The sequence below is a fragment of the Schistocerca cancellata genome, chromosome 2 (genome assembly GCF_023864275.1).
Source record: "Schistocerca cancellata isolate TAMUIC-IGC-003103 chromosome 2, iqSchCanc2.1, whole genome shotgun sequence".
Taxonomy (NCBI): Eukaryota; Metazoa; Arthropoda; class Insecta; order Orthoptera; family Acrididae; genus Schistocerca; species Schistocerca cancellata.
The window spans coordinates 1,109,216,749-1,109,243,606 of NC_064627.1; the positions used below are offsets into that span (position 1 = coordinate 1,109,216,749).

General features: G+C 38.0%; 1 protein-coding gene across 1 annotated transcript in view; it reads left to right on the forward strand.

Moving 5' to 3' along the window:
* Positions 1 to 25,747, forward strand: part of LOC126163127 (probable methylmalonate-semialdehyde dehydrogenase [acylating], mitochondrial) — a 63,162-nt gene extending 37,415 nt beyond the window's left edge. Inside the window, exons 9-10 of the mRNA XM_049920052.1 lie at positions 11,093 to 11,191; positions 24,072 to 25,747. Coding sequence (XP_049776009.1) covers positions 11,093 to 11,191; positions 24,072 to 24,173 — 201 coding nt within the window. The 3' untranslated portion in view covers positions 24,174 to 25,747. The remainder of the gene's footprint in view (positions 1 to 11,092; positions 11,192 to 24,071) is intronic.
* Positions 25,748 to 26,858: the final 1,111 nt, after the last annotated feature.

The following is a 26,858-nucleotide window of genomic DNA, read 5'->3' on the forward strand; positions in this document are numbered from 1 at the left end:
CAGAAAATTTAACATTCACGAATGCCTGCTCATTTGCTAGTATATAGGACATGAAGAAGACTATGCCAAATTGTGTTTCTTTGCCATATCAGGGTTTAATATTTTGACTGTGCTCAACATCACAAATACTTGTCATCTCTGCTGAATCTTAAACGTTCTTGTTCTGCTGTCCGCTGAAACTTCCACAATATAGTAGTCAACACTTTCGTCAACACAATGTAACCAATGCACAAAACACTAGTATTTTATGGGACTGGAAATCGGCACTTATTTGAAATTGCCAGCAAAAAGCTATAACATACTATTGACAGTAAGAATACTTTGTAAATTACAGAAATTATTTCCTGCATCTCACCAAAAATCTTAGGAATTTTGACCTAACTGGATTTCATTTTGCAAACTGTTTGGTGTTTCTTCGTAAAAAAGGTATTTCTCTTAAAGGGGATTCATTAAAAATGAATTTCAGGAACATTGTTGTTGTGGCAATATCACCAGAACCCATTGTGGATTGTGGTTTGTCTCATAATGTACATAATGTAAATCATTTGATTCAGGTACAGGAGACACGTAAAATTGTGGTAAAATTTCACATTACGACAAGACACTAAGAGTATTAAATGAGTTTGCTATCAAGAGAGTAAAATAACTAACAGTAGCCAATACTGCGAAAGAGAAATGCATTGATGAGCCAAAACATCATGACCACATGCTTAATAGTGTGTTTGTCCATATCTAGAATACAATACTGGAGCAGTTCTTAGTGGCATGGATTTGACAAGAAGGTTCGGAGGAATGTGGCACCAGATGTGTGTGCAAAAGTGACTAAATACACTTACGTTATGTTTGTGAGTGAGAAGTTGGTGCCAGTGACCCAAGTGCATTCCATTGGGAGGACAACAAACCAACATGAGTTGACTATCACATTCCTGAAATCACTGTAGCATGATTAAAGCCTTGTGACAGCAACAGTTTCCCTGCTGGTGGCTGTCATTCTGCTAGGGAAGACATTAAGCCTAAGAGGATGCAGGAGAATGCAATAATGCTCATGTAGTCCGCAGCTGTTGTGCAGTCTGATTTGTGTCACAGGTCCCATGGAAGCTGAGGTGAATGGCCACATAGCATAACACTGCCTCCCACCAACCTGCATTAGTGGTGCAGTGTGAGAAACTGGAAATGGAAGCAAGTTGGGGTGAGAATCGTAGCAGATGTCAAAGGTCTCACTACATAAGTAGGTTCAAGGGGATATAGGCTGCAGTAGTTGTGAAGAGATGGAAAGTCCTGGAAAGCACAGGGACATGGGGAGCTGAAGACTAACAGCAATGATAATTCAATGAAATTGTGTTGCTCCTTCTGTCTGTATTAATACACAGTTCTGAAATCTAACCTACATAAATTTTTGTTTCATAGGTTAACAATGCTGCAGTTTGTTGAACTTTGGCCATAGGTTTCTAATATGGCAAACAAAATTAATTTCCACACACAACTTGTGTAATGAAATGACATACTGCGTGTTTATTCAAATGATCACAACATTTTAGATATTTCAGCAGTGATGATTCATGCTACGTAAGTTATTATGTTATTGCATTGTAAGCTGTCCCAAAACTCCAAAGATACTGAGAGAAAAATGAGTCAGACTGAATAAGAATTTTCACAGATTCCTATGAAAAAAGCAGTAATATTAACAATCCACATGTCCTAAAAACTGTTTCGTACACTCTTTGTGCAATGTATCGACAATCATCCTGATAAAAAGTCCTGCATTTCTTGCCCTCTTCAGTCACATTTCTTCTCTTATTGTCCATGTAGTCCTGTACATTTCTTCCCTAGGTTTTCACATTCATCTCTCAACACCTCTTTTAGTGCCCAGTATTTTGTCTTATTTCTTTAGCTGTTCTGCACTATGCCTTCCTAATGTTAATGATTCAGCCACATATTGTACCACATTCCTTAGTGTTGCCTTGTAATGTCTAATCTCAGTGTTCATAGATACATTCTTTTTATGGTGTGTATCTCTGGTAATTAAGAAGGCTGACTTTGTCTTCTTCATCCTGTATCATTCCTTCACTGTTTTTGTTTCTTCCTGCTGTTTATTCTCAGGGTTATTGAAATTTGACCACCTTTTGCATAGTGCCATTGGGTGCTTTCCAGTGTCAGTTTCCTGCAGGTGATCATCTGTCCCAACCTTCATGTTACCTTGCTAAGGTCAGATTATTCTAGCAGAACAGAGTGCAACCATCAGTAGTTGTGGGACACAAACATTCATTGTCACCTGAATCATTCCAGTGACCGACAGATAATGTTGACAAGACTAGCCGTTCTCATGGGGTTTCAGTGAAGTGCACAGTGTGCAGCAGTCACCAAAACTGATCAGGGCCCCTAGTTTTCTGCCAAGTAGAAGGCTTGAAACAGATGCTCACAAGGTTATGTGGCAAGCTTGGCTGCGTTTTCTTAGGTGTGTCCCATAAAGTAGAGAATTGTAGGTCCCCCCTTAATTGGTTAGGGGTGCACTGTACATCAGAGGCTGCTATAGAGGTAATTGTGCATGATGTACACAAGAGTTTATTAGATAAAGCAATTGTCTGTAGAGTCCAGATAATAATATCACCCTGAAGATTAAACAACTACAATGCTATCGATCAATACAAAGCTTTCACAGCAGTCCAGGAGTTTGAAGCATTCCTAAAATGCATCAGAACTCACTTAGTTGGTACAGAAAGCTGGCTGAAATCCAGAACTGTCAGGATAAGAACTTCGGATAAATATAAGTAATTATAGAAAGGGTAAGCAAGTGGGTTACAGAGGTGGTACATCAGATGCAATAAGCAATTCAAATTCTCTGGGACTGAAATTAAAGCTGTGAGATAATTTGATCAGCACTCAGTAACAAGGATGTGCATACATTTGTAATTATATCTTTTTATCAACCACCAAATTCACTTCGAAATTAAAAAAAAAAAAAATCAGAGGAAAGCTCAGTTTAGTAGTGTGTATGTTCCCCTATCATACTACAATCATCGGAAGAGACTGTAATCATCCAACAAACGATTGGGATGATAAGGCTTGTAAGTGGTGGGGCTGATAAGCCATCCTTTGAACCCATACAAAATTCTTTCTTTGAAATCTGGTTAAGGTTATAAAATATAATTCCACAAGAGGTGCATTAGTATCCATGTATAGTTTTGTTAGCAAACCTGTTTTGGTGTATAAGGGGTGTGAACAGTAAGATGTTTAGTGATCACTCTGAAGGACATGAAGGTGCCACATACTCACATGAAACAGCTTTTGCAGCACCTGACCAGTGTTCGAAAGGGGCCTCCTTCGGGTCTCCATTTGGCTGGCTGGTCTAATTGTGCAATATCAAAATTTGCGGTGTTTCAGATGCATGTCATAAAGATTCCAGTTGACCAAGTCCAACCATCACAAGGGAGTATCACTGTGTTGGGCACTAAGCACGTCACACCCCCTTTCACATCTGTACCTCCCATCACCACCTTCAGAGGTGGCAGGGGTAAAATACAGGGAGAGAAAGGCTATTTACAATTTGTAGAGAAAGCAGATGGCAATTATAAGAGTCGAGGGACATGAAAGGGAAGCAGTGGTTGGGAAGGGAGTGAGACAGGGTTGTAGCCTCTCCCCGATGCCATCCAATCTGTATATTGAGCAAGCAGTAAAGGGAACGAAAGAAAAGTTCCGAGTAGGTATTAAAATCCATGGAGAAGAAATAAAAACTTTGAGGTTCGTTGATGACACTGTAATTGTCAGAGACAGCAAAGGACTTGGAAGAGCAGTTGAATGGAATGGACAGTGTCTTGAAAGGAGGGTATAAGATGAACATCAACAAAAACAAAATGAGGATAATGGAATGTAGTCTAATTAAGTCGCGTGATGCTGCGGGAATTAGATTAGGATATGAGACACTTAAAGTAGTAAAGGAGTTTTGCTATTTGGGGAGCAAAATAACTGATGATTGTCGAAGTAGAGAGGATATCAAATGTAGACTGGCAATGGCGAGGAAAGTGTTTCTGAAGAAGAGAAATTCGTTAACATCGAGTATAGATTTAAGTGCCAGGAAGTCATTTCTGAAAGTATTTGTATGGAGTGTAGCCAAGTATGGAAGTGAAACATGGACAATAAATAGTTTGGACGAAAATAGAATAGAAGCTTTCGAAATGTGGTGCTACAGAAGAATGTTGAAGATTAGGTGGGTAGAGGAGGTATTGAATAGGATTGGGGAGAAGAGAAGTTTGTGGCACAACTTGACTAGAAGAAGGGATCAGTTGGTAGGACATGTCCTGAGGCATCAAGGGATCACAAATTTAGCATTGGAGGACAGTGTGGAGGGTAAAAATCGTAGAGGGAGACCAAGAGATGAATACACTAAGCAGATTCAGAAGGATGTAGGCTGCAGTAGGTACTGGGAGATGAAGAGGCTTGCACAGGATAGAGTAGCATGGAGAGCTGCATCAATCCGGTATCAGGACTGAAGACGACAACAACAACAACAACAACAACAACAACAACAACAACCACCACCACCACCTCCCATCAGAGACAGAGAATGCATTCTTTGCAGAATTGTGTCATCCCACATCACTGGTCAGAGACTAGCAGCAGCTAAACTAGGAAATTACCATCCCATGCGTAGGCTGCCATACACACAACAGCACCAGTGGTTATGTTTGGAGTAGAGCTGTGACTGGGAAGAATGTACTGCTGATGAATAGCATCACATGGTGTTCAGTGATGAACTGCTGTTCTGCACTACTCTCAATGACCATTGGCTGTGAGTATAATGGTAACCTGCTGAGAGCCCCATTCTTCCAATGTTTTGGCGAGATGCAGCAATGTCACTTCTGATGTCATGGTTTGGGGAGTCATCATGTCTGACTTTAGGTCACAGCTGATAGGGATTGAGAAAACTCCAGTGCCACAACATAATGCCAAGGACATCATGCATCCTCATGTTACCTCTCATGTGACAGTCTTGATATAAAACTTCCTGGCAGATTAAAACTGTGTGCTGGCCCGAGACTCGAACTCGGGACCTTTGCTTTTTGGGCAAGTGCTCTACCAACTGAGCTATCCAATCATGACTCACAACCCATCCTCACAGTGTCAATTCTGCCAGTACCTCGTCTCCTACCTTCCAAACTTCACAGCCGCTCTTCTGTGAGCCTTGCAGAACTAGCACTGCTGGAAGAAAGGATATTGCAGAGACATGGGTTAGCCACAGCCTGGGGGATGTTTCCAAAATTAGATTTTCACTCTGCAGCGAAGTGTGTGCTAACATGAAACTTTCTGACAGAAAGGGAAAGGTCCTGAGTTCGAGTCTCAGTCCGGCACACAGCTTTAATCTGCCAGGAAGTTTCATATCAGTGCACACTCCGCTGCAGAGTGAAAACCTCATTCTGGATGACAGTGTTCATTCACAGAACCCCAGATATCCCCAGTGTGATGGGTGGGGCCAGCTCGGACATAAACTCCATCCCAGTGCCAGTAACAAGACGAAAAGTATGGGGAAATATAATGGTAACACACATTAGCTATGAATGGAGATATTCAATTGGAAAAGTTTAAAAAAGTATTTCACACATAAGTTATTAATATTTTTTTATGCAACTGGTAGTCACTGCACAACATCTTAAGCACACAAATCAATCTAAAAAATACAAAATTTGATTTAATAATGTCAAAAACGCTGTCTTTTCCTAGCTGTGGTGAACATATTATGTGGCATACCATTATTTTCGTGCAACACACACAGGACAGCTGAAAATCCTCACATTTCATTTGCAGATGCATCTACATACTCATCCTAATTTTTCGGTGTCTTCTTAGTTTTTATTGATTTTTAGAATTTGTGATAAATAGGTGGTATCCAGTTCAGTGTGGATATGAGATCTTGTTTCTTCTTTGAGTCAATTGGAACTTCCCGGAATACTTCTTTTGGAGACTGGTTCCTTCTAAGGTTGTAGGACAATCTCGTTTGTGTAAAATGACTTTCTGCCAGTCTTCCCCATGAAATGTATTTGATACGAACGAGATTCCTGGATGATCTGCATCGAGGAGGAGCTGTACAGCGTAACATCTTGTGCCATTTTACTGAGATATTCTGTTGATTAGATGTAGATCTCATGTCACTGATTCATACAAAATCTACTGATGACATAACATGGTCACACTTTTTCGATCTCCACCTAATCTTGAGGGGCATTTACAAACTGCATCTCCGCAAACATACTGTTCCACAACAGCAAAATATTGAACAGTTGGGAACATGGAATGTCCAGGAAGTGGGAAGTGGCTCTCAATGGTGGAAAATCTGCCTTTTGCTATAAGCAGCGTCCGAACAAACACAATGTTCCAGTTTTTGTTTTGCTCTGAGCAGTTGCCTGAAATTGCAATCAACTTATTCACTCATATATTGTGATCTTCAGAATACTTCAGTAAGCAGCTGCCTATTTCCTTGAAGCCCTTGATGCTGCTGTGTCATCCCAGACAAACAAATGACCTGGTAATGAATTACAGGGATGAACGCTGAAGTTTTATGTCCACGGTTTCCTCTTATAGAACATTGGACCTGTAGAGAGGTTAGGAGTGGGCAATGCCTGTTGTAGAAGTTATTACATGAATGTCTTTATGAAACACCCCTTCTCTGTTTGCACTTTTATATCATCTTCACCCGCCTGGGATTTTCTGAGATGTAACTCTTTCTGTATATTTATTTCCCTTAATTTTTTCTGGTCGTTTTTTGCTTCTATCAGTTTAATTTCATTTGAATCGCATCTTGGGTAAGTATCTGCTTTTGGTAGTTTGAATGAAATACTGAAATCTTGAATGAAAATTCAATAATATTTATCAAAGCATACAGGCTTCACTTTGATATCAGGACAGTATTCATCTTTATAATGGTTGCAGCAACTTTGTATGGAATATTCCATCGAAACACAGTTTTTCACCATTATCTTTTCTGCTGTAGACATTTGTATTTTGGAATACCTTCAATATGTTTTTTGATTGATTGCACGTCTTCCTTTGAGTAGGCATGGGATCTGTTCTTGTGTTTGCCTCTTCTATCTTCTGGTGGAGTAGTAGCCCCTGTTCACAAATTTGGGTAGTTTTTCTATTCTATCTCTGTTGTGCTGCAAATCATGGATGCTTAAAAATGCAACTTTACAGACAACAGTGCTGCTGCCATCTTTTATAACACTGTAATTTCATTGCCTGTATATCTTCTTTTTATGGTTCTAGCCACATGGAACCAAACAAAGTATTTTGTATATTGAAGTCCCCAATGTTTCAGAATGACTTGTTTATACTCTGTATAAGCTTCTCTTCAATCCATTCAAAACACTTTTTAGAATGTTTTGCGGGAAGCTCCAACTAAATTTCTCTCTTGGATCACTGTACTTTCTTTTGTAGTACATTCAATTCCACCATTCTTTCAAAGTTTCTTCTGTTGTTGTTGTTTGTTTACTAGCTTTTATCTTTTTTGTGATGTTTTCATTATGACGTCTTTATTCCCAGGGTCAGTTCTGTTGTGATCTTCTTCATTCTATTAAAAAAATATTTTTTGTATAGATAGTGTAATATTAAAAAAGTGCTGTTAACCGATAATAACCTCATTAATGATAAGATGAATAAATTGGTAGGCCACAGATATGAGAATATTTCTTTATGTAAACATCCCAGATTTACAGAGGACAATATAGTTGCATTAAAAGACCTGTTGACTCTATCTTCATATCAAGGTACTGTAAAAAAGTTGAATATGGAAATAAAATACGTAGCCTAACTAGCTAGCACAAAGATAATGGTAGCCAGCAAAAAAACAACATGATGGGGAAAACAAAACTTAATTGACTTGCAGTAGAATTAATGTAAGTAGAATCTTCCATCTCCTCATTTAAATTGAAATCTATATCATTAACGTCATCATCAAAACAGTCAAATTACCACACAATTCACTTAAAATCACAAAAATGTCACAACTTCCCTCACTGCAATCTGCTGTTGCCTCCATTTTGAATTTGTGGGTTACCATTGTTTCCCACCAGCGTATGTGGATTCCCACAGAAACAAATCAACATCGTGCTGCCATCTGTCATCAGTAAGATGAACTTGGTACATCACCTAGTGTAGATCAGGGTTACCTTTGTCTTACTGTACTTGGTTTGAAAAATTCAAATTTGAGGGGTACCATTGTCTTTCCTCTATACCCTTCAGATATTGAGAACTATTTACACTGGTTGTGGGCCAGCTTGCCTCAAGAGAGGATACTACAGTTCTGACAACCTCCCCAACGTACCTGTGTCAGAGGGGTTGCAACGTTATTGTCGTAAACGGGCTGATACTGCCTAGTTCTTTGTTTGTAATCACTGAAATAACTTCACATACCCTCTGACTGTGGAGCTGTATTTCATTTCCTTTTTCACTTTTGTGTGCTTGACTTTTTTTTTAATCAGGCAATGTACATTAGGCAATACATAGACCTGTCCTCAATTAGAAAATTCAGATTGAAACTTGTACCATTGACCATTAAGCAGTTTCAGCAACAGTATTATCACAGTACAAAGGGCAACTAATACAAGTAGATATACAATGTAAAATAAACTAGGTAAAGGGACAGTAGTGCCACATATTTAAGAGGATCTCAAAACATTTAACTCTGAGCAGGAGAATATTGGAAACTGTGGCTCAAGTTTAGAAGAATATTTAACCATCACTGAACAGATATGTACCTAGTAAAGCAGTTCATGATGTGAAGACCCTCTCCACTGTGTACAGAGTCTGTTAAACTTCTTTAGAAGTAGGACTACTGATCTTATAGTGTGAAATGGAGCATAGTTTTATAGACAGAGAAATAATAAATAAAACACATTTGGCTCTCTAAAGAGAAATGTGTTCTAGCATTACATGAGTATGTCCAATATAGTCTGATCTACTTTGTGTCGTGTGTGTAGGGGAGTCGAAACAAGTAGTGACCCATGAGGTCATAGCAACTTGAGATTTTCTTTTGTACATGTAATTCATTTCTAAATTTTATTAATTATTTGCAGAGTAAAGAATTTAATTATGTACAACATTTACTAGGTAATGAGTTTTAATGAGATAGATATAAATATGTTTTGACATAGCAAATCATGTTGTCGCATTATGCATGATATGTTTTCTCTTTGTAAGAACAAAAACTTCCATGTTGCTCGAGTGCATGATCAAGTAGTCATAGAGTGCGGATCTTCTGTAACTTTCGTGAATGGGCATAGAATTGTTAATTTACAACCTGGAGTTGATTTAAAAATTATTCTAGGGAACCATGGCCCGCCTTGGTGCAAACAAATCGCGCATGAATTCTCAAATATTGGCACGGAGTTTAAGATACGTGGCTGGATATCGGGTGTTATCGTCATGTTTAGGATTCAGTAACATTAACCACAATTCATGGACATTAGCTTGATAATAACTATCAAAGACGTATATGAGCGTCATAGTAATCGTCTCGATGCTTAAAGCAAGTAAGAAGCGATTTACTGTCAGGATATGACAAATATTGATCAGTGCGTAGTCAGCTTGTTGATAAGTTGCTCAGCAACTCGTAAACAGACAGTGATAGAATTACTGAAACGCTCTTTTAAGTATCAATGACCACCACACACACATCAGAAACTAATTGCTCTAATTGTGAGTGACTTCTGGATTGGAAGAGTTTTTTTTTTTATTTCAGCTAATTGGTATTAATAAACTTCTTTCGAGGTTCAAACTTCATCAATGTTGTCGTGCTCATTCAGTTTAGTAGTACAATAGATGGTATTAGCTACACTACTATTTATAGTTTTAAAAGAAAAGTGAGCACATACCTGTTTTTCTTTCGAGATATGTTTGTACTTCAGTCATCAGTCTTCTCAAACCAGAGGCACGAGTGACGCCCCCTCACAGCACTACGATATCGTGAACCACCATACACATGTGCCTACTTCTCACTACATTTCTGCATTGAAAAACCTGAGATATAGTAGCCACAGTACGAAGAAGGAAGAAAGAAAAGATCAGTGAAAGAAATGGAGCAAAGAGAGAAAGGGAGGTCACATTGTGAAGTCTTAAGCGTACCTCTTTACAGAATATTACAGAAAAATCTCTCTGTAAACACAAATTTAGTGTGTTGTTAATGACACTAAAGTTAAGTGCACACCTAAGAAAATGCAGACAAGCTTGCCACATAACCTTGTGAGCATCTGTTTGAAGCCTTCTACTTGGCAGAAAACTAGGAGGCCCTGATCAGTTCTGGCGACTGCTGCACACTGTGCGCTTCACTGAAACCCCACGAGAACCGCTAGTCTTGTCAACCTTCTCTGCCGGTCACTGGAATAATGACACAAGAACTGAAATTCAGGGAAGTAAAGAAGATGCTAAATTCCACTTCATAAGTTCCTCTAGAAATGAAGAGTGCTGCTCAGTTACATTCTCATATGCTACTGAAGTCTAGTGGCACTGACCTATTGCTGAACTCAGTAAAATTGAAAAACTGGCACAGGGCCTAAAGGAATTGTGCGTTTGTTAGCCTGTCTGTTAACCATAATAAATTTTAATGCCTTGAAGAAGCCACCTGGATTGCCCAGACATAGTGGCAACAGTTATGCTTCTGCCAAAAATGAATGCTAAACAAATGAGTTGCACCATTTTGTTCTAGCTCCTGTATCAACATGCTATGGTGTCTAAACATCACCTGAAGTTACTGTACGTAATCAAGATCAGAGGTAAATGCCTCAGGTTTGCACTCAAGATAAAACAGTATTGCCTCTTTTATTTAATGTACTGAACACATAATTTGTCCTACTAGTTTTAGTTGCTCTCTATCAGAAATTTTCCTAAAGTGGTAGGGAGGAGTTGCTTTTTGTTAATGGTTGGCTCTTTTTTAAAGTGATGAGTAAGCCACTTCTGAAATCTATTTTGTTGGGTGAGGGAGGGTGTGGAGAGAGAGAGAGAGAGAGAGAGAGAGAGAGAGAGAGAGAGAGAGAGAGAGAGAGTGCGTGTGTGTGCATACAGTCTAATATATTTTAAAATATGGATTCAATCTTGAATGATTTTTCAGGTTGGTGTCAATGTACCAATACCTGTCCCACTGCCAATGTTCTCCTTCACTGGTACGAGAGGGTCATTTCTTGGAGATGCACACTTCTATGGTAAACAGGTAAGTAATTACTGTAAGTTTTTAAACAGTCAATATTTATTGATGGAAGTTGAGATTTAGTACATACTTCAGCTGAAAATATAATTGCGTCTTATTTAAGCATTTACAGGTTTTTTTCCCCAAAAAATAGCTGTGATAAGGCTGTGGTTAATTTTCAATGATATCTCAATGTATCTGAAGTAAATACTCTACGATAACTGTAGAATAGAGGAAATGATAGCTTAGACACAAAAAGCTTGTTTAAGATAGGTTCTTGTATTAAGAAAGAGTATAGTATTCCCCATAAGAATATGATTTAATTTGATAGTATTGGTTGCCAGAATGCTAATTTACCTGAACTTGCTTTCAAAGAGTTTCCCTTGCATATTTTTAAGCTTTTTGCTAATCACAGCTGTAACAGTTTCTCAGTGAAGTCACTACAGCAGCTGTTACTTTGTAGTGGTGTTTGTTTTCTAGAATTCAGTTTTCCTTAGTACTTCACATCCTCTTTGTAATCTAAGCTCACTAGACAAAATATTAGTCAGCAGTTTTTAAGTAGTGTTGTAAATGGTTTAGAACTGGTACCAGATGATCATGTGATCATCCATCACTTTCACAAGTCATGGCATTGAAGTGATATCTTTGCACCAGTCAGTCATATGTAATCAACTCAGGAAGAAAGATGAATATGATATCGTGGTAGAGAGGGGTTTTCATGGGCTCGTTAAGCCACTGTGAATGAAATAGCCTGACTTGTTGATACATCAGTGTGGACAGTCACACAAGGAATAGTGACCACTCAGGGCAGTGTAATATAGCATATGAAGAATGTTTGTAAAATGGCCTTAATGGTTAGAGCCCAGATAACAGTACCCATGATTGTCAACGACCAGTGGTTTCAGTGCTGCTGTCAGTAAATGCAGGCCCAAACAATGCGAAAGAGAACCTCATGCAATGAGAATTTTAGTAGATTACTTCACAAAAGCCCATACTCACAGTTGCATACTGACCTGTACATCAGTAATGTGTTAAACGACACAAACTAGACAGTAAATGATTGGAGGTTGTCATATGACCCAATGACTCATAGTTTTGCTTATTTTCAAATGATGCAAAGCATAGAGCACACAGAGAGGCCTGATGAAGGGTTTAATCCTTAGTGTGTAGGTTGTGTAATTTAGTGTGGTGGCGGATCTGTGTGATGTTTTGGGGATGTTTTTCATATCATTAATTAGGCAAACTAGTTCAGGTTACTATGAAAGTGAACAGGATGTTTGTTCCAACATTCTTAGTGCCACTATTGCCTTTTTTTACAGTGTCATGATTTTTGGGGACTCCTTTGTTTGAAGAAAACATCCATGTTCAAAGACTGCGTGCATACATTCCTTGTTTGTTGAATGCAAACACCTTCTCACATCTAAACTGCCCAAAAACTCACCTGATCTAACTCCGGTAGAAAATTTCTGGGAGTACTTGGAACAGTTTTGCAGTTTGTTAACTATATGGTATCTAATTGAGAGGCTTTTGCTGGATGCTACATATCTGGAGAAACAGTGGGACTCCTTCCTTTACTGAACTGAGGTTATTATTACAGCTAGATTTGAGGTTACACAGTGTTAACAAGTTGTCTCATTTGTGATCAGTGTGGTTATATTCAGTAAACAGGAAACCTGTCCTACAGAGGTGAACTAACTAACACTGTTGAACTGGTCCTCAGTTTCCTACGTGAAGGTTGCTTTTATTTTCAGTTATAAGGTTTTGCTTTACTCTGGGGGAGGGGCGGAGTGGCTGTGGTTGGGGCCTCTCTTAGTGTTTTGTAGGTCTGGGAGCCATGGCCACTCCCCCATGCAGAGTCTGCTCTTTTATCTCTCTGTTTTCCACTTTTTAGATCTGGCCTACCCTTTTATGCTTTCTACTGTGTGTGTTTTAACTTCCTTGCTTTATAGTTTGACCCCTCTGACTGGATCCACCCACTTTTAGTGGCCCCTCTATCCTACACAAACTTTTGAATCACAGAACTGATCTTGAAGTTTACTCCCATAACCCCTCCACCTCAATCAATCAGTCAACATTTAAATTCAGAAGATGTGATGTTCCTCTAGTGGGTACCAGTATGTGATTGAACTTAGAAAGTCTTCATTGATCCAGAAACAAATGTCGGAAAAACCAAACACAGTTGACTGACAATTCACAATTTTACAATGTAAGCTGAAATACACTCTTTGAAAATCTGAAGGTTGCAGGGATAAAATACAAGAAGTAAAAGATTGTATACAGCTTGTGCAAAAACCAGAGTGCAGTTGTTAGTCAAAGGACATGAAAGAGAAGCAGTAGCTGAAGGGAGTGACACACGGTTGTCGCCTGTCCTTGATGTTATTCAATCTGTGTATTGAGTAAGCAATAAAGGTAGCCAGAGAAAAATTTTGGGGAAGAAATTGAAGTTCAGGGAGAAGAAATAAAAACTTTTAGGTTTGCCAAAGATATTTGAGTTCTGTCAGACAGCAAAGGACTTCGGAAGAGCTGTTGAATGGAATGCATGGTGTCTTGAAGAGAGATTAGTTGATTAATATTAAAAAACTGCAATTTAGTCAGTTGAATTGGGTTTCTCTGGGATTATGTTTGGAAATAAGATAGTAAAAGTAGTAGACAGGTTCTGTTATTTTGACAGCAAAATGGCTGATGATGGCTGAATTAGGGGATATATAAGATGCAGACTGGCTGTAGGAAAAACAGGAGTTCATTAACATTAAACGTAAATTCAAGTGTTGAGAAATCTTTCCTGGCAGTATTTGTGTGGAGTGTAGTCTCAGAGGGAAGAGAAACATGTGTGATAAGCATTTCAGATAGAAGATACTGTTACTGTTGTTGTTGTGGTCTTCAGTCCTGAGACTGGTTTGATGCAGCTCTCCATGCTAATCTATCCTGTGCAAGCTCCTTCATCTCCCAGTACCTACTGCAACCTACATCCTTCTGAATCTGCTTAGTGTATTCATCTCTTGGTCTCCCTCTACGATTTTTACCCTCCACGCTGCCCTCCAATGTTAAATTTGTGATCCCTTGATGCCTCAGGACATGTCCTACCAACCAATCCCTTCTTCTAGTCAAGTTGTGCCACAAACTTCACTTCTCCCCAATCCTATTCAATACCTCCTCATTAGTTACGTGATTTACCCACCTAATCTTCAACATTCTTCTGTAGCACCACATTTCAAAAGCTTCTATTCTCTTTTTGTCCAAACTATTTATTGTCCATGTTTCACTTCCATACATGGCTACACTCCATACAAATACTTTCAGAAACGACTTCCTGACACTTAAATCTATACTCGATGTTAACAAATTTCTCTTCTTCAGAAACGCTGTCCTTGCCATTGCCAGTCTACATTTGATATCCTCTCTACTTCGACCATCATCAGTAATTTTGCTCCCCAAATAGCAAAACTCCTTTACTACTTTAAGTGTCTCATTTCCTAATCTAATTCCCTCAGCATCACCCGACTTAATTCGACTACATTCCATTATCCTCATTTTACTTTTGTTGATCTTCATCTTGTATCCTCCTCTCAAGACACTGTCCATTCCGTTCAACTGCTGTTCCAAGTCCTTTGCTGTCACTGATTGAATAACAATGTCATCGGCGAACCTTAAAGTTTTTATTTCTTCTCCCTGGATTTTAATACCTACTCCAAATTTTTATTTTGTTTCCTTCACTGCTTGCTCAATATACGGATTGAATAACATCGGGGAGAGGCTACAACCCTGTCTCAGTCCCTTCCCAACCACTGCTTCCCTTTCATGCCCCACAACTCTTATAAATGCCATCTGGTTTCTGTACAAATTGTAAATAGCCTTTCGCTCCCTGTATTTTACTCCTGCCACCTTTAGAATTTGAAAGAGAGTATTCCAGTCAACATTGTCAAAAGCTTTCTCTAAGTCTACAAATGCTAGAAATGTAGGTTTGCCTTTCCTTAATCTATCTTCTACGATAAGTCGTAAGGTCAGTATTGCCTCACGTGTTCCAACATTTCTACGGAAAACAAACTGATCTTCCCCGAGGTCGACTTCTACCAGTTTTTCAATTTGTCTGTAAAGAATTTGCGTAAGTATTTTGCAGCTGTGGCTCATTAAACTGGTAGTTCGGTAATTTTCACATCTGTCAACACCTGCTTTCTTTGTGATTGGCATTATTATATTCTTCTTAAAGTCTGAGGGTATTTCTCCTGTCTCATACATCTTGCTCACCAGATGGTAGAGTTTTGTCAGGACTGGCTCTCGCAAGGCCATCAGTAGTTCTAATGGTTGTCTACTCTCGGGGCCTTGTTTCGACTCAGGTCTTTCACTCTCTGTCAAACTCTTCACGCAGTACCGTATCTCCCATTTCATCTTCATCTACATCCTCTTCCATTTCCATAATATTGTCCTCAAGTACACCGCCCTTGTATAGACCCTCTGTATACTCCTTCCACCTTCCTGCTTTCCCTTCTTTGCTTAGAACTGGGTTTCCATCTGAGCTCTTGATATTCATACTAGTGGTTCTCTTTTCTCCAAAGGTCTCTTTAATTTTCCTGTAGGCAGTATCTATCTCACCCCTAGTGAAATAAGCCTCTACATCCTTACATTTGTCCTCTAGCCATCCCTGCTTAGCCATTTTGTACTTCCTGTCAATCTCATTTTTGAGACGTTTGTATTCCTTTTTGCCTGCTTCATTTACTGCGTTTTTATATTTCCTCCTTTCATCAATTAAATTCAATATTTCTTCTGTTACCCAAGGATTTCTACTAGCCCTCCTCTTTTTACCTACTTGATCCTCTGCTGCCTTCACTACTTCATCCCTCAGAGCTACCCATTCTTCTTCTACTGTATTTCTTTCCCCCATTCCTGTCAATTGTTCCCTTATGCTCTCCCTGAAACTCTGCACAACCTCTGGTTATTTCAGTTTATCCAGGCCCCATCTCCTTAAATTCCCACCTTTTTGCAGTTTCTTCAGTTTTAATTTACAGTTCATAACCAATAGATTGTTGTCAGAGTCCACATCTGCCCCTGGAAATGTCTTACAATTTAAAACCTGGTTCCTAAATCTCTGTCTTACCATTATATAATCTGTCTGATACCTTCTAGTATCTCCAGGGTTCTTCCATGTATACAACCTTCTTTCATGATTCTTGAACCAAGTGTTAGCTATGATTAAGTTATGCTTTGTACAAAATTCTACCAGACGGTTTCCTCTTTCATTTGTCTCCCCCAATCCATATTCACCCGCTATGTTTCCTTCTCTCCCTTTTGCTACTCTCGAATTCCAGTCACCCATGACTATTAAATTTTCATCTCCCTTCACTACCTGAATAATTTCTTTTATCTCATCATACATTTCTTCAATTTCTTCGTCATCTGCAGAGCCAGTTGGCATATAAACTTGAACTACTGTAGTAGGCATGGGCTTCGTGTCTATCTTGGCCACAATAATGTGTTCACTATGCTGTTTGTAGTAGCTTACCAGCGCTCCTATTTTTTTATTCATTATTAAACCTACTCCTGCATTACCCCTATTTGATTTTGTATTTATAACCCTGTTTTCACCTGACCAAAAGTCTTGTTCCTCCTGCCGCCGAACTTCACTAATTCCCACTATATCTAACTTTAACCTATCCATTTCCCTTTTTAAATTTTCTAACCTACCTGCCCGATTAAGGGATCTGACATTCCACGCTCCGATCCGTAGAACACCAGTTTTCTTTCTCCTGATAATGACATCCTCTTTAGTAGTCTCCGCCCGGAGATCCGAATGGGGGACTATTTTACCTCCGGAATATTTTACCCAAGAGGACGCCATCATTATTTAACCATACAGTAAAGCTGCATGCCCTCGGGAAATATTACGGCTGTAGTTTCCCCTTGCTTTCAACCGTTCGCAGTACCAGCACAGCAAGGCCGTTTTGGTCAGTGTTACAAGGCCAGATCAGTCAATCATCCGGACTGTTGCCCCTGCAACTACTGAAAAGGCTGCTGCCCCTCTTCAGGAACCACACGTTTGTCTGGCCTCTCAACAGATACCCCTCCGTTGTGGTTGCACCTACAGTACGGCCATCTGTATCGTTGAGGCATGCAAGCCTACCCACCAATGGCAAGGTCCATGGTTCATGGGGGTAGGTATATATGATTAGAAAAACAAAGTATGATATGTGCATAGTTCTGTTTGTATGGACTGTCAATGTGAGTCAGTCCGTAGTGTCACATGAGGGGCATCTTTGGCCTTAATAAAGAAAAATGTAGGTGTTCATGTCTAGTGAATTTATGAGATCGTAATGCGAACAGTTACTATTCATATAAAATGTAATATATTTTCACTGGATGATTTGGTAGATAAATGGTTGCATTAGGCATTTCCTAATGTATTTTAACATGGCAGTGACTGACGAATGTATGGATGTGGGGAATCAAATAGGTCAGAGGATTGGTTTCAGTGTTACTGTTACAAATGGTTTCAAAAGTGAGTTAAAAGCTCAGAGGAAGGTAAAGTTATACTGACATCAGTAGGACTGAATGCAAAATTAGGTGTTTTGTCAATAGCAGGTTTTTGGTGACTGTTATCTGAAATAGTTGGTCTGAAGCAGATCGTTTTATCTTTCCTGTAACATTCATTAAAAAGAAAAAATAAACAATAAAAATTGAAATATCCTGACAGATTAAAAGTGTGTGCTTTACTGAAACTCAAACTCAGGACCTTTGCCGAGTTAGTCTTGGTCTGGCACATAGTTTTAATGTGCACACTCTGCTGCACAGTGAAAAATTCATTCTGGAGGCAAAAAATTTTTGTGAAAATATAATGTAGATAAACATTTTAGTAGTCAATGGAAATAATCATTTTTTGAAAATATAACGAAATTGGATCAATGAAATTCTACTCACCAAGCGGCAACAGGAGAACACACTTACAAAAAGAATGACAGTTCACAAGCTTTTGGAGCCAGTGGCTTCTTCTTCTAGCAGAATGGTTGAAAGGGAAGGAAGAGTGATGAAGGAAAAGGCCTGGTAAAGTTTAGGAAAAGGAGCAGAGTTCTCCATTTCAACACTTTGTTGACAGGGAACCAGCTACTTCATTAAATTCCTTATAGCGTTTATTATAGATTCCCTCAACAGTTGCCGTGCTTACATTAGGTGACTAGTTTCAAACCTTACAGGTTCATTTTCAAGTCTAGCCTACTGAGGCTACCAAAAGCAGTATGTGGTTGTAAGTGAATAGTGAATACAGTAGTGGTATCACAATACAAGGTTCAATGTAACAGAAATTAATGATATGAATACAAACAGACCGACCACTGACAGTGTCTGATCTTAATAAGAAAGATCAAATTAGCAACCCATACTTTATAAATGTTTGCAGAATGAATGCCACAATCTACACATGCCTCTTACCAAGTCAAAACCAAACTGGAACTCAAAATAGCCAACAGCACCAGGAATTTCAGTGGCACTAGCATCGTGCTTCACGTGCAAGCACCCATCCGCAGGCAGTGGGCATGCTTAGTTTTAAATGAGGATGTGTCTAAGCATCTTCATAAAACCTGATGTCAGTACAGTGAATGACAACAACAAATAGACAAGCATTACACAAATACAAATACAGGGCTATTACAAATGATTGAAGCGATTTCATAAATTCACTGTAGCTCCATTCATTGACATATGGCCACGACACACTACAGATACGTATAAAAACTCATAAAGTTTTGTTCGGCTGAAGCCGCACTTCAGATTTCTGCCGCCAGAGCATTCGAGAGCGCAGTGAGACAAAATGGCGACAGGAGCCGAGAAAGCGTATGTCGTGCTTGAAATGCACTCACATCAGTCAGTCATAACAGTGCAACGACACTTCAGGACGAAGTTCAACAAAGATCCACCAACTGCTAACTCCATTCGACGATGGTATGCGCAGTTTAAAGCTTCTGGATGCCTCTGTAAGGGGAAATCAACGGGTCGGCCTGCCGTGAGCGAAGAAACGGTTGAACGCGTGCGGGCAAGTTTCACGTGTAGCCCGCGGAAAATTGGCTCATGCCAGAACTGGAGTCCGACAGCGCCGACTTTATATTTCAACAGGATGGTGCTCCACCGCACTTCCATCATAATGTTCGGCATTTCTTAAACGGGAGATTGGAAAACGAGTGAATCGGTCGTGGTGGAGATCATGATCAGCAATTCATGTCATGGCCTCCACGCTCTCCCGACTTAACCCCATGCGATTTCTTTCTGTGGGGTTATGTGAAAGATTCAGTGTTTAAACCTCCTCTACCAAGAAACGTGCCAGAACTGCGAGTTCGCATCAACGATGCTTTCGAACTCATTGATGGGGACATGCGGCGCCGAGTGTGGGAGGAACTTGATTATCAGCTTGATGTCTGCCGAATCACTAAAGGGGCACATATCGAACATTTGTGAATGCCGAAAAAAACTTTTTGAATTTTTGTATGTGTGTGCAAAGCATTGTGAAAATATCTCAAATAATAAAGTTATTGTAGAGCTGTGAAATCGCTTCAATCATTTGTAATAACCCTGTACTAGTGTCATGTGTACCTGTTAAATATTTGAACATAAGACAAGCACTTTATGTTAAAGTGCACGTCCATGGCCAATGGATGCATCAAATGAAAATAGGGGGTGTTGCAGTGCCTTTATTAACCGGTTACATTTAATATAAAATACAAAGAAACAAATCACATTTGTTGCTCCGTTACAAATTTTGTGTTATACATATGGATGGTCGTCTTTCAGAAGTCTGCATACATAAATTGTTTACATACATAAAACATTTCAAAATAATAAATATTGTTTGTTTAGCCAATACGCTTTGTAAAAGAGAGGGAGAGGGAGAGAGTTAGGTAGTCCTCCTAGAACAGTGCGTTGTGGCACAGAATCATTACGGCGTCTTGTATATAAATTTGTGCGAGTCCTGTTGTCATAAATCACAGAGGATGAATAGTGACATACAGATATTCAAGCCTTTTATGTAACTCCAAACAATTTTGCATTACTAGTCATGCACACTGCATGAACCACCTTTTTCAATTAGTGTCCCTATGATTACGCCACCAGTCAAATACAAACATCATGACCTGTCATTATTGGCCCACCAGACATGTTAATCCAATTACAGATGCACTTAAATGCTCTCCCACAAAACAGCATTTGAAATTCAAACATCATGATCTAACATATTTTCTGGTTTGACATGCATATCTAATTACAAATTACACCCAAATGATACAATATCCACAACAAAGTGCTCTCATATGACATGTAGCACAGCCTCTCATATGAAAGCACTTTGTAGTGGGTAACATAGCTTTTGAATGTAATCCATAATTAGATATGCTCGTCAAGCCAGCAAATACTTTAGATCATGATGTTTAAATTTTAAACACAGTTTTGTAGGATAGCACTGAAGTGCACTTGTAATTGGATTAGTACGTCTAGTTGGCAAATTTTATTGATTGGCGACTCCATGTTGTCTTGTGCACTACGACCAGATAACAGGTATACTTGAAAAAAGAGACAGCATTGGTCGTATATTTTTTACTATCGCAAAATCGATTTTTCTGTCACTGAGTGACCATCTTCAGTGCTATATTGTATAACTTAAATTAGGATGCACTGTTGTCAATAAGCTTACGGCAATCACATAGGCAAATGATATCAGGTCATGATGTTTGCACCTGACTGGTGATGTAATCATAGGAGCACTATATGAAAAAGGTTGTTCATGAAATGTGCATGACCTGTAATGCAAAAATGTTTGGAATTACGTAAAATGTTTGAGTTTCATCCTCCGTGATTTATGACAACAGGACTCGCATGAACGAATGCACACATTGAGACATAACACGGTGGTCGTATGTGATGAGATATAATGATTCTGTACCACGAGACACTGCTTTAGTATGGCTATTTAACTGTTTTGTAAAAAAACTTACTGGCTAAACAAATGATATGTATTGTTTTAATGTCTCATGTATGTAAACCATTTAAGTCTGTAGACTTTTGGAAGACCACTACCTGCATGCACAAAGTGAAATTTGTGATTGAGCAACAAATGCGATTGTTTAATAAAGGTGCCATCGAAAGTTTCTTGGTGCTGTTTATGTTAAACCTCCAGTTTAATTTTGACTTGGTAAGAGGCATGTGGAATTGTGGCATTCATTCTGCAAACATTTATGAAGCATGTGTTGCCACTTTGATGTTCATTATTAGATCAGGCAATGTTGTTGTTGTTGTTGTTGTTGTTGTGGTCTTCAGTCCTGAGACTGGTTTGATGCAGCTCTCCATGCTACTCTATCCTGTGCAAGCTTCTTCATCTCCCAGTACCTACTGCAACCTACATCCTTCTGAATCTGCTTAGTGTATTCATCTCTTGGTCTCCCCCTACGATTTTTACCCTCCAAGCTGCCCTCCAATACTAAATTGGTGATCCCTTGATGCCTCAGAACATGTCCTACCAACCGATCCCTTCTTCTGGTCAAGTTGTGCCACAAACTTTTCTTCTCCTCAATTCTATTCAATACTTCCTCATTAGTTATGTGATCTACCCATCTAATCTTCAGCATTCTTCTGTAGCACCACATTTCGAAAGCTTCTATCCTTTTCTTGTCCAAACTATTTACCGTCCATGTTTCACTTCCAGACATGGCTACACTCCATACAAATACTTTCAGAAATTACTTCCTGACACTTAAATCTATACTCGATGTTAACAAATTTCTCTTCTTCAGAAACGCTTTCCTTGCCATTGCGCCTACATTTTATATCCTCTCTACTTCGACCATCATCAGTTATTTTGCTCCCCAAATAGCAAAACTCCTTTACTATTTTAAGTGTCTCATTTCCTAATCTAATACCCTCAACATCACCCAACTTAATTCGACTACATTCCATTATCCTCGTTTTGCTTTTGTTGATGTTCATCTTATATCCTCCCTTCAAGACACCATCCATTCCGTTCAACTGCTCTTCCAAGTCCTTTGCTGTCTCTGACAGAATTACAATGTCATCGGCGAACCTCAACGTTTTTATTTCTTCTCCATGGATTTTAATACCTACTCCGAATTTTTCTTTTGTTTCCTTTGCACTGTCAGTGCTGATATATTTGCATGCAAATCATTAATTTCTGTTACAACTGAACTTCTTATTGTAATGCCATTTTGTATTCACTGTTCACTGACTATACTGTTTCTTGTAGCCTCAGTAGGGCAGGCTAAAAACGAACCTGCAAGGTTCGAAACTTGTTGCCTGATACAAATACTGCAACCTTTGGCAGAATCATTAATAACTACTTAAAGGGGTAGAGGTAAAGTTGCCCAGAACCCAAAGTCAGGAGAGAATGGACGAAGTCATCCCTGATTTTGCTGTTGTTTGTAATGATTGTAAGTACCTGTTTCTTTGCCGTTCTTACTTTTTACCTTATTGTAGATCATGTTCATAGGATGGAAGACAACAACCTGAAAGTTTTGAATAACTAATTTAATCATTCATATTATTTACTTCAGTCTGTTTTGAGTGGAATAGCTTGATGTATATTAATAAGATCCACGAGCTCTGTATATTGATTTGTTTCTCATTATGTTCCAGATTAAAAACACAGTCGTCTTACAGCACTGCAAGTTCCTTTATACATAAAGTGAAATTTAAAAAGTGTTTTACATATTACAGCAAAAATTTGTCAGTCTTGCTGGATTTATTATTATAACCCCTTTAAATTTTAGTGCACTTGGCTCTTCTGTCAGTGCAATTCTGAGAATACTGAAATATCTATCTACAGTTTCCATAACCTCTATATAGGACTCAATTTTCTGGGAATGGTTACAGTTTGAAGATGCAGAATCACATGAATAGTGTAGACGTTTCAATAATTCGCACTTAAGATCCTTCAGTTTCCAACTGCCATAACACCTTTGTGGACAGGTGATGGAAAATGACTTCATTTTTCATCCAGTCCTCTTCGAAAATTTTTTCCCTGTCTGGCCCAGAAGACATGCTTTGTGTTTAACAGCTACTCTTTGCAAATTTATAAGTCACTCTCTTTTCCATTCCAGGAAACACTTACCATAACCTCCCTAGCTGATGAAATACACTATTGCTTCTTTTTATACGGAGCCTCCGACTTCAGTACATTATTTTCTATTTAGCTTTTTGTGTGGACTGCCTTCTTATTTAGCTGCACACAAAAGATTGTTCAAATTCTTTATTATTCTTGTTTTTGCTAACATTCAACAAATGTGGTACCCATCGTACCTAAACTTTTCTCACAGTTAATTCTTCATTTTGCATGCACTATATTCATGCTTTGATGTGCCTGTTGGCACCTGTTTCATACAGCTTTAATTGTCTGTCATAGACACTTTATTGGTGTTGACATAAGTAGTTGCAGTGTTGGAATGTCTTTCGTGTGGCTAATTTTAAAGAAAAGTGGAATTAAAATTAAATTCAGCTACCTATTTCTTAAATGCAAAAATTAAGAAGCAGATACCTTGTCAATCCTTGCCAACCTGGGATGAATTTCTCTTTTCAGATCATATCTTTTTTGGTAGCACAATAACACAGTTTTCCAAGTGAATGACACACATAAACAGTTTTAAAGAAAGTGTGATAAACAAAAATATTCCACAGATTATTCGGAATCTTTAAGTTATCACAAAATATGTACTACCATAGCAAACTCAATTTAATTTGACATCAGTTACACTTCTGTGTAATCCAGGAACATTAAACCTTGTTCTCCTCGTATGCATAGTTCTGAATTCATTCAGACAATAGTGAAATGTTTTTATTTACATCAATTTGCAAAAAAGAAATAAGTTCAAGAAATCATTGTTTTTATGACTGGATGCAACTGATTTCATGTGTTTTTTAACAGGGTGTCAACTTCTACACGCAAGTGAAGACTGTTACCCAGTTGTGGCATCAGAGTGATGTCACACACAGCAAGCCTTCTGTTGCATTCCCAGTCATGCGATAGAAAGTATTTCTACTTGAAATAATTTTCAGCTTCAGTGAATCTAGAATTGTTAATTTAGAAGCTGAATTCTCATTGTTGTTTCACACTACTAGAAAGGTTTTACCTAAGCATTCAGAATTTCAAGATATATTTAAGTTTTGCACAGAATATTTGTGACAAAGATTTCATTCCACAGAATATTTCTTACCTAAACTGATGTACAAATCAATAGCTGTAAAGTGAATGTTTGATTATTTATCTTAGACTTAATATTGTCCCGGTGCTTTTAAGCGCTTAATTTGTATTGTTAAATTTCACAGAAGTTTATCTTCTCAAGTTAAAACTTCTGTGAGTGTATGAAACTACTTAGGCTATTCATATAGTCCTTATTTCTAGTTGTATATGACAAATTCATCTCAAAATAGTGGCATTACCTCAAGTATATGGATTTTAACTGTAATATGATCTTACATGCCATGAACATTCAGAGGCACATGTAACTTCAAAAGTAAATAGTCTTCCACATGCAAACTTAAGACTGAAGAACCAGTCTTCCATTGTAAATATGTTAAAGAATGAATTATTTTTAAAGTAATTTACAGAAATGACTAATTTGCTATTGCCGTAAGAAAAAAGTAAACATTATTTTTAAGAGGTTTCTGCCCATTGAATGAAGTAAGATGAAATGGTTTTAGATAATGTTCCCAAATGTATTACAGAATTTCTACAGAAAGTGCTTTCAATGCTTGTCATTTAGCCTACATTTTCCACAGAACATGTAATTTTTGGTACATCATATTTACATATTTAGTATGACACTGTAATTATATTCATGTATCCAGACAAACCATGTAAGAATTTTGAGTGTGTGACACTTATTTGTAAAAATATATTTTTGTAGAAAATGCAAACTCCTCGTAAGAAGTAAGTACAAGTGATTGAATAATTTGTCCAGACTTTACCTCAGACATTCATGAAAATGTTTAAAAGTGATCTTACATGGCATAAGTGTATCTTCAGATGCACTTAGGCTACTTCTCTTCTTATACTTGTATAGATTTGAGTACTTACAGGTTAGAAAAAAAGGCCTTAGTATTAATGATTAATCAGCATGCTCTTGTAACATTCCAGATTTAGCTATGACCAAAAAGTCAAAGAGTACACTGTGGGCTACAAAACATTCTAATTAATCTTGAACACTGTTTGAATTTTCTTTCTGCAAAAACTGAGCGAATGGGAGGAAAATGACAGCTCATGTCTTGAACTTCTAGTTCTTGTAAAGCATGCCTTATGAGACTTTCAGTAAAGTAAGCACACATCTGATGTCGTGACTCTATGGCACTCTTGAGAGTAAGAGGCTTGGATGTCTTAGGCTGAATCATAAACAGAGATGTGGATTATATGTATTGAACAAGGTACGCAATTTAGTTGGTCACCAAAGCCAAACAACAAAAGATGCAAATTTGGTCATTTCATGCGAGCTCTATGTTGTATCATTTGTTTGGTGTGAGTGGGAAAGAGCTGTATTGCTTGTTGACAGAAATAAAGATGAACTTGTGGACCTGCTAATATTTCACGGATGTCCATAAAGAGAAGTACAGTGTCATATTTATGCTGTTGTATAAATGTTGCCAGACAAATATGCGTAATTCATCATTTGAAGAACATTCTGTATGCAGATCACTCTCATATCAGTCAATAGCTCTCCTAACATAGCTACAGTACCTAAGTGATTGTTTCAACTCAAAACTGTCACTTAATTTAGTTGGTATATCAACTGAGACATCATCACTACAAGCCATTAATTAATCACGTGTCACTAGAATAAAAATAATATTTATACTTACCTTTCACGTAGAAATAACAGGTCCAGGGTTCTTGATCATTTAATAATATCCTAGCAGTACTTCTATATGTCTTCCAATTTATTCATTCCGGATGCATATGACAGACTTGCAATTTTTTATTCCAGTTTGCTGAAAATTTCAAATGTAATTTCCCATAGTGTGAAATGTTGAACAACCATCTTCACACAAACCAAATACACCTAAACAGAACTGCTGTGGTCCAACACTGGCACTTACATGGAAAAATAACTATTTTAGTGAAAAATACATTGTTGATTCCCACATATCAGTGTTAAACCAAAAAATTACTTGTTCATAAAAACTTAAGCATAACAGTACATTTTACAAAAGAAAGGTAAATGATTTACAGTCAGATTTTTAATGTAACATGATTTTTTTTGTGCAAAATTTAGTAAAAAAAGTAATTTTGAACAATTACCTTCCCATGTTTCCAAATCGGCACTAGAGAGCTTAATTATCTTGTTATTATCATTAACTACTGAACTGTTTACAGTTTCAGTAATTAATCACAATATTACAGTAAAATTAGTCATTAATTTCATATGAACATAACTGTACTACAAAAATCACATAAGTATTCTTTCAAATTTGACACAATTTTGTTGAATTACATTCTTTTGAACAACACTAACTAATGGAAAATAAATGTGAGCCTTAGTCATACAGTAATAATAATAATAATAATAATAATAATAATAATAATAATAATAATAATAATAATAATAACCCCCGTGGAGGCCCGGGAAAAGAATAGGCCTCCGGTATGTTCTGCCAGTCGTAAAAGGCGACGAAAAGAACAAACCACTAATAGGGCTAACCCCCCTTTTAGTGTGATTAC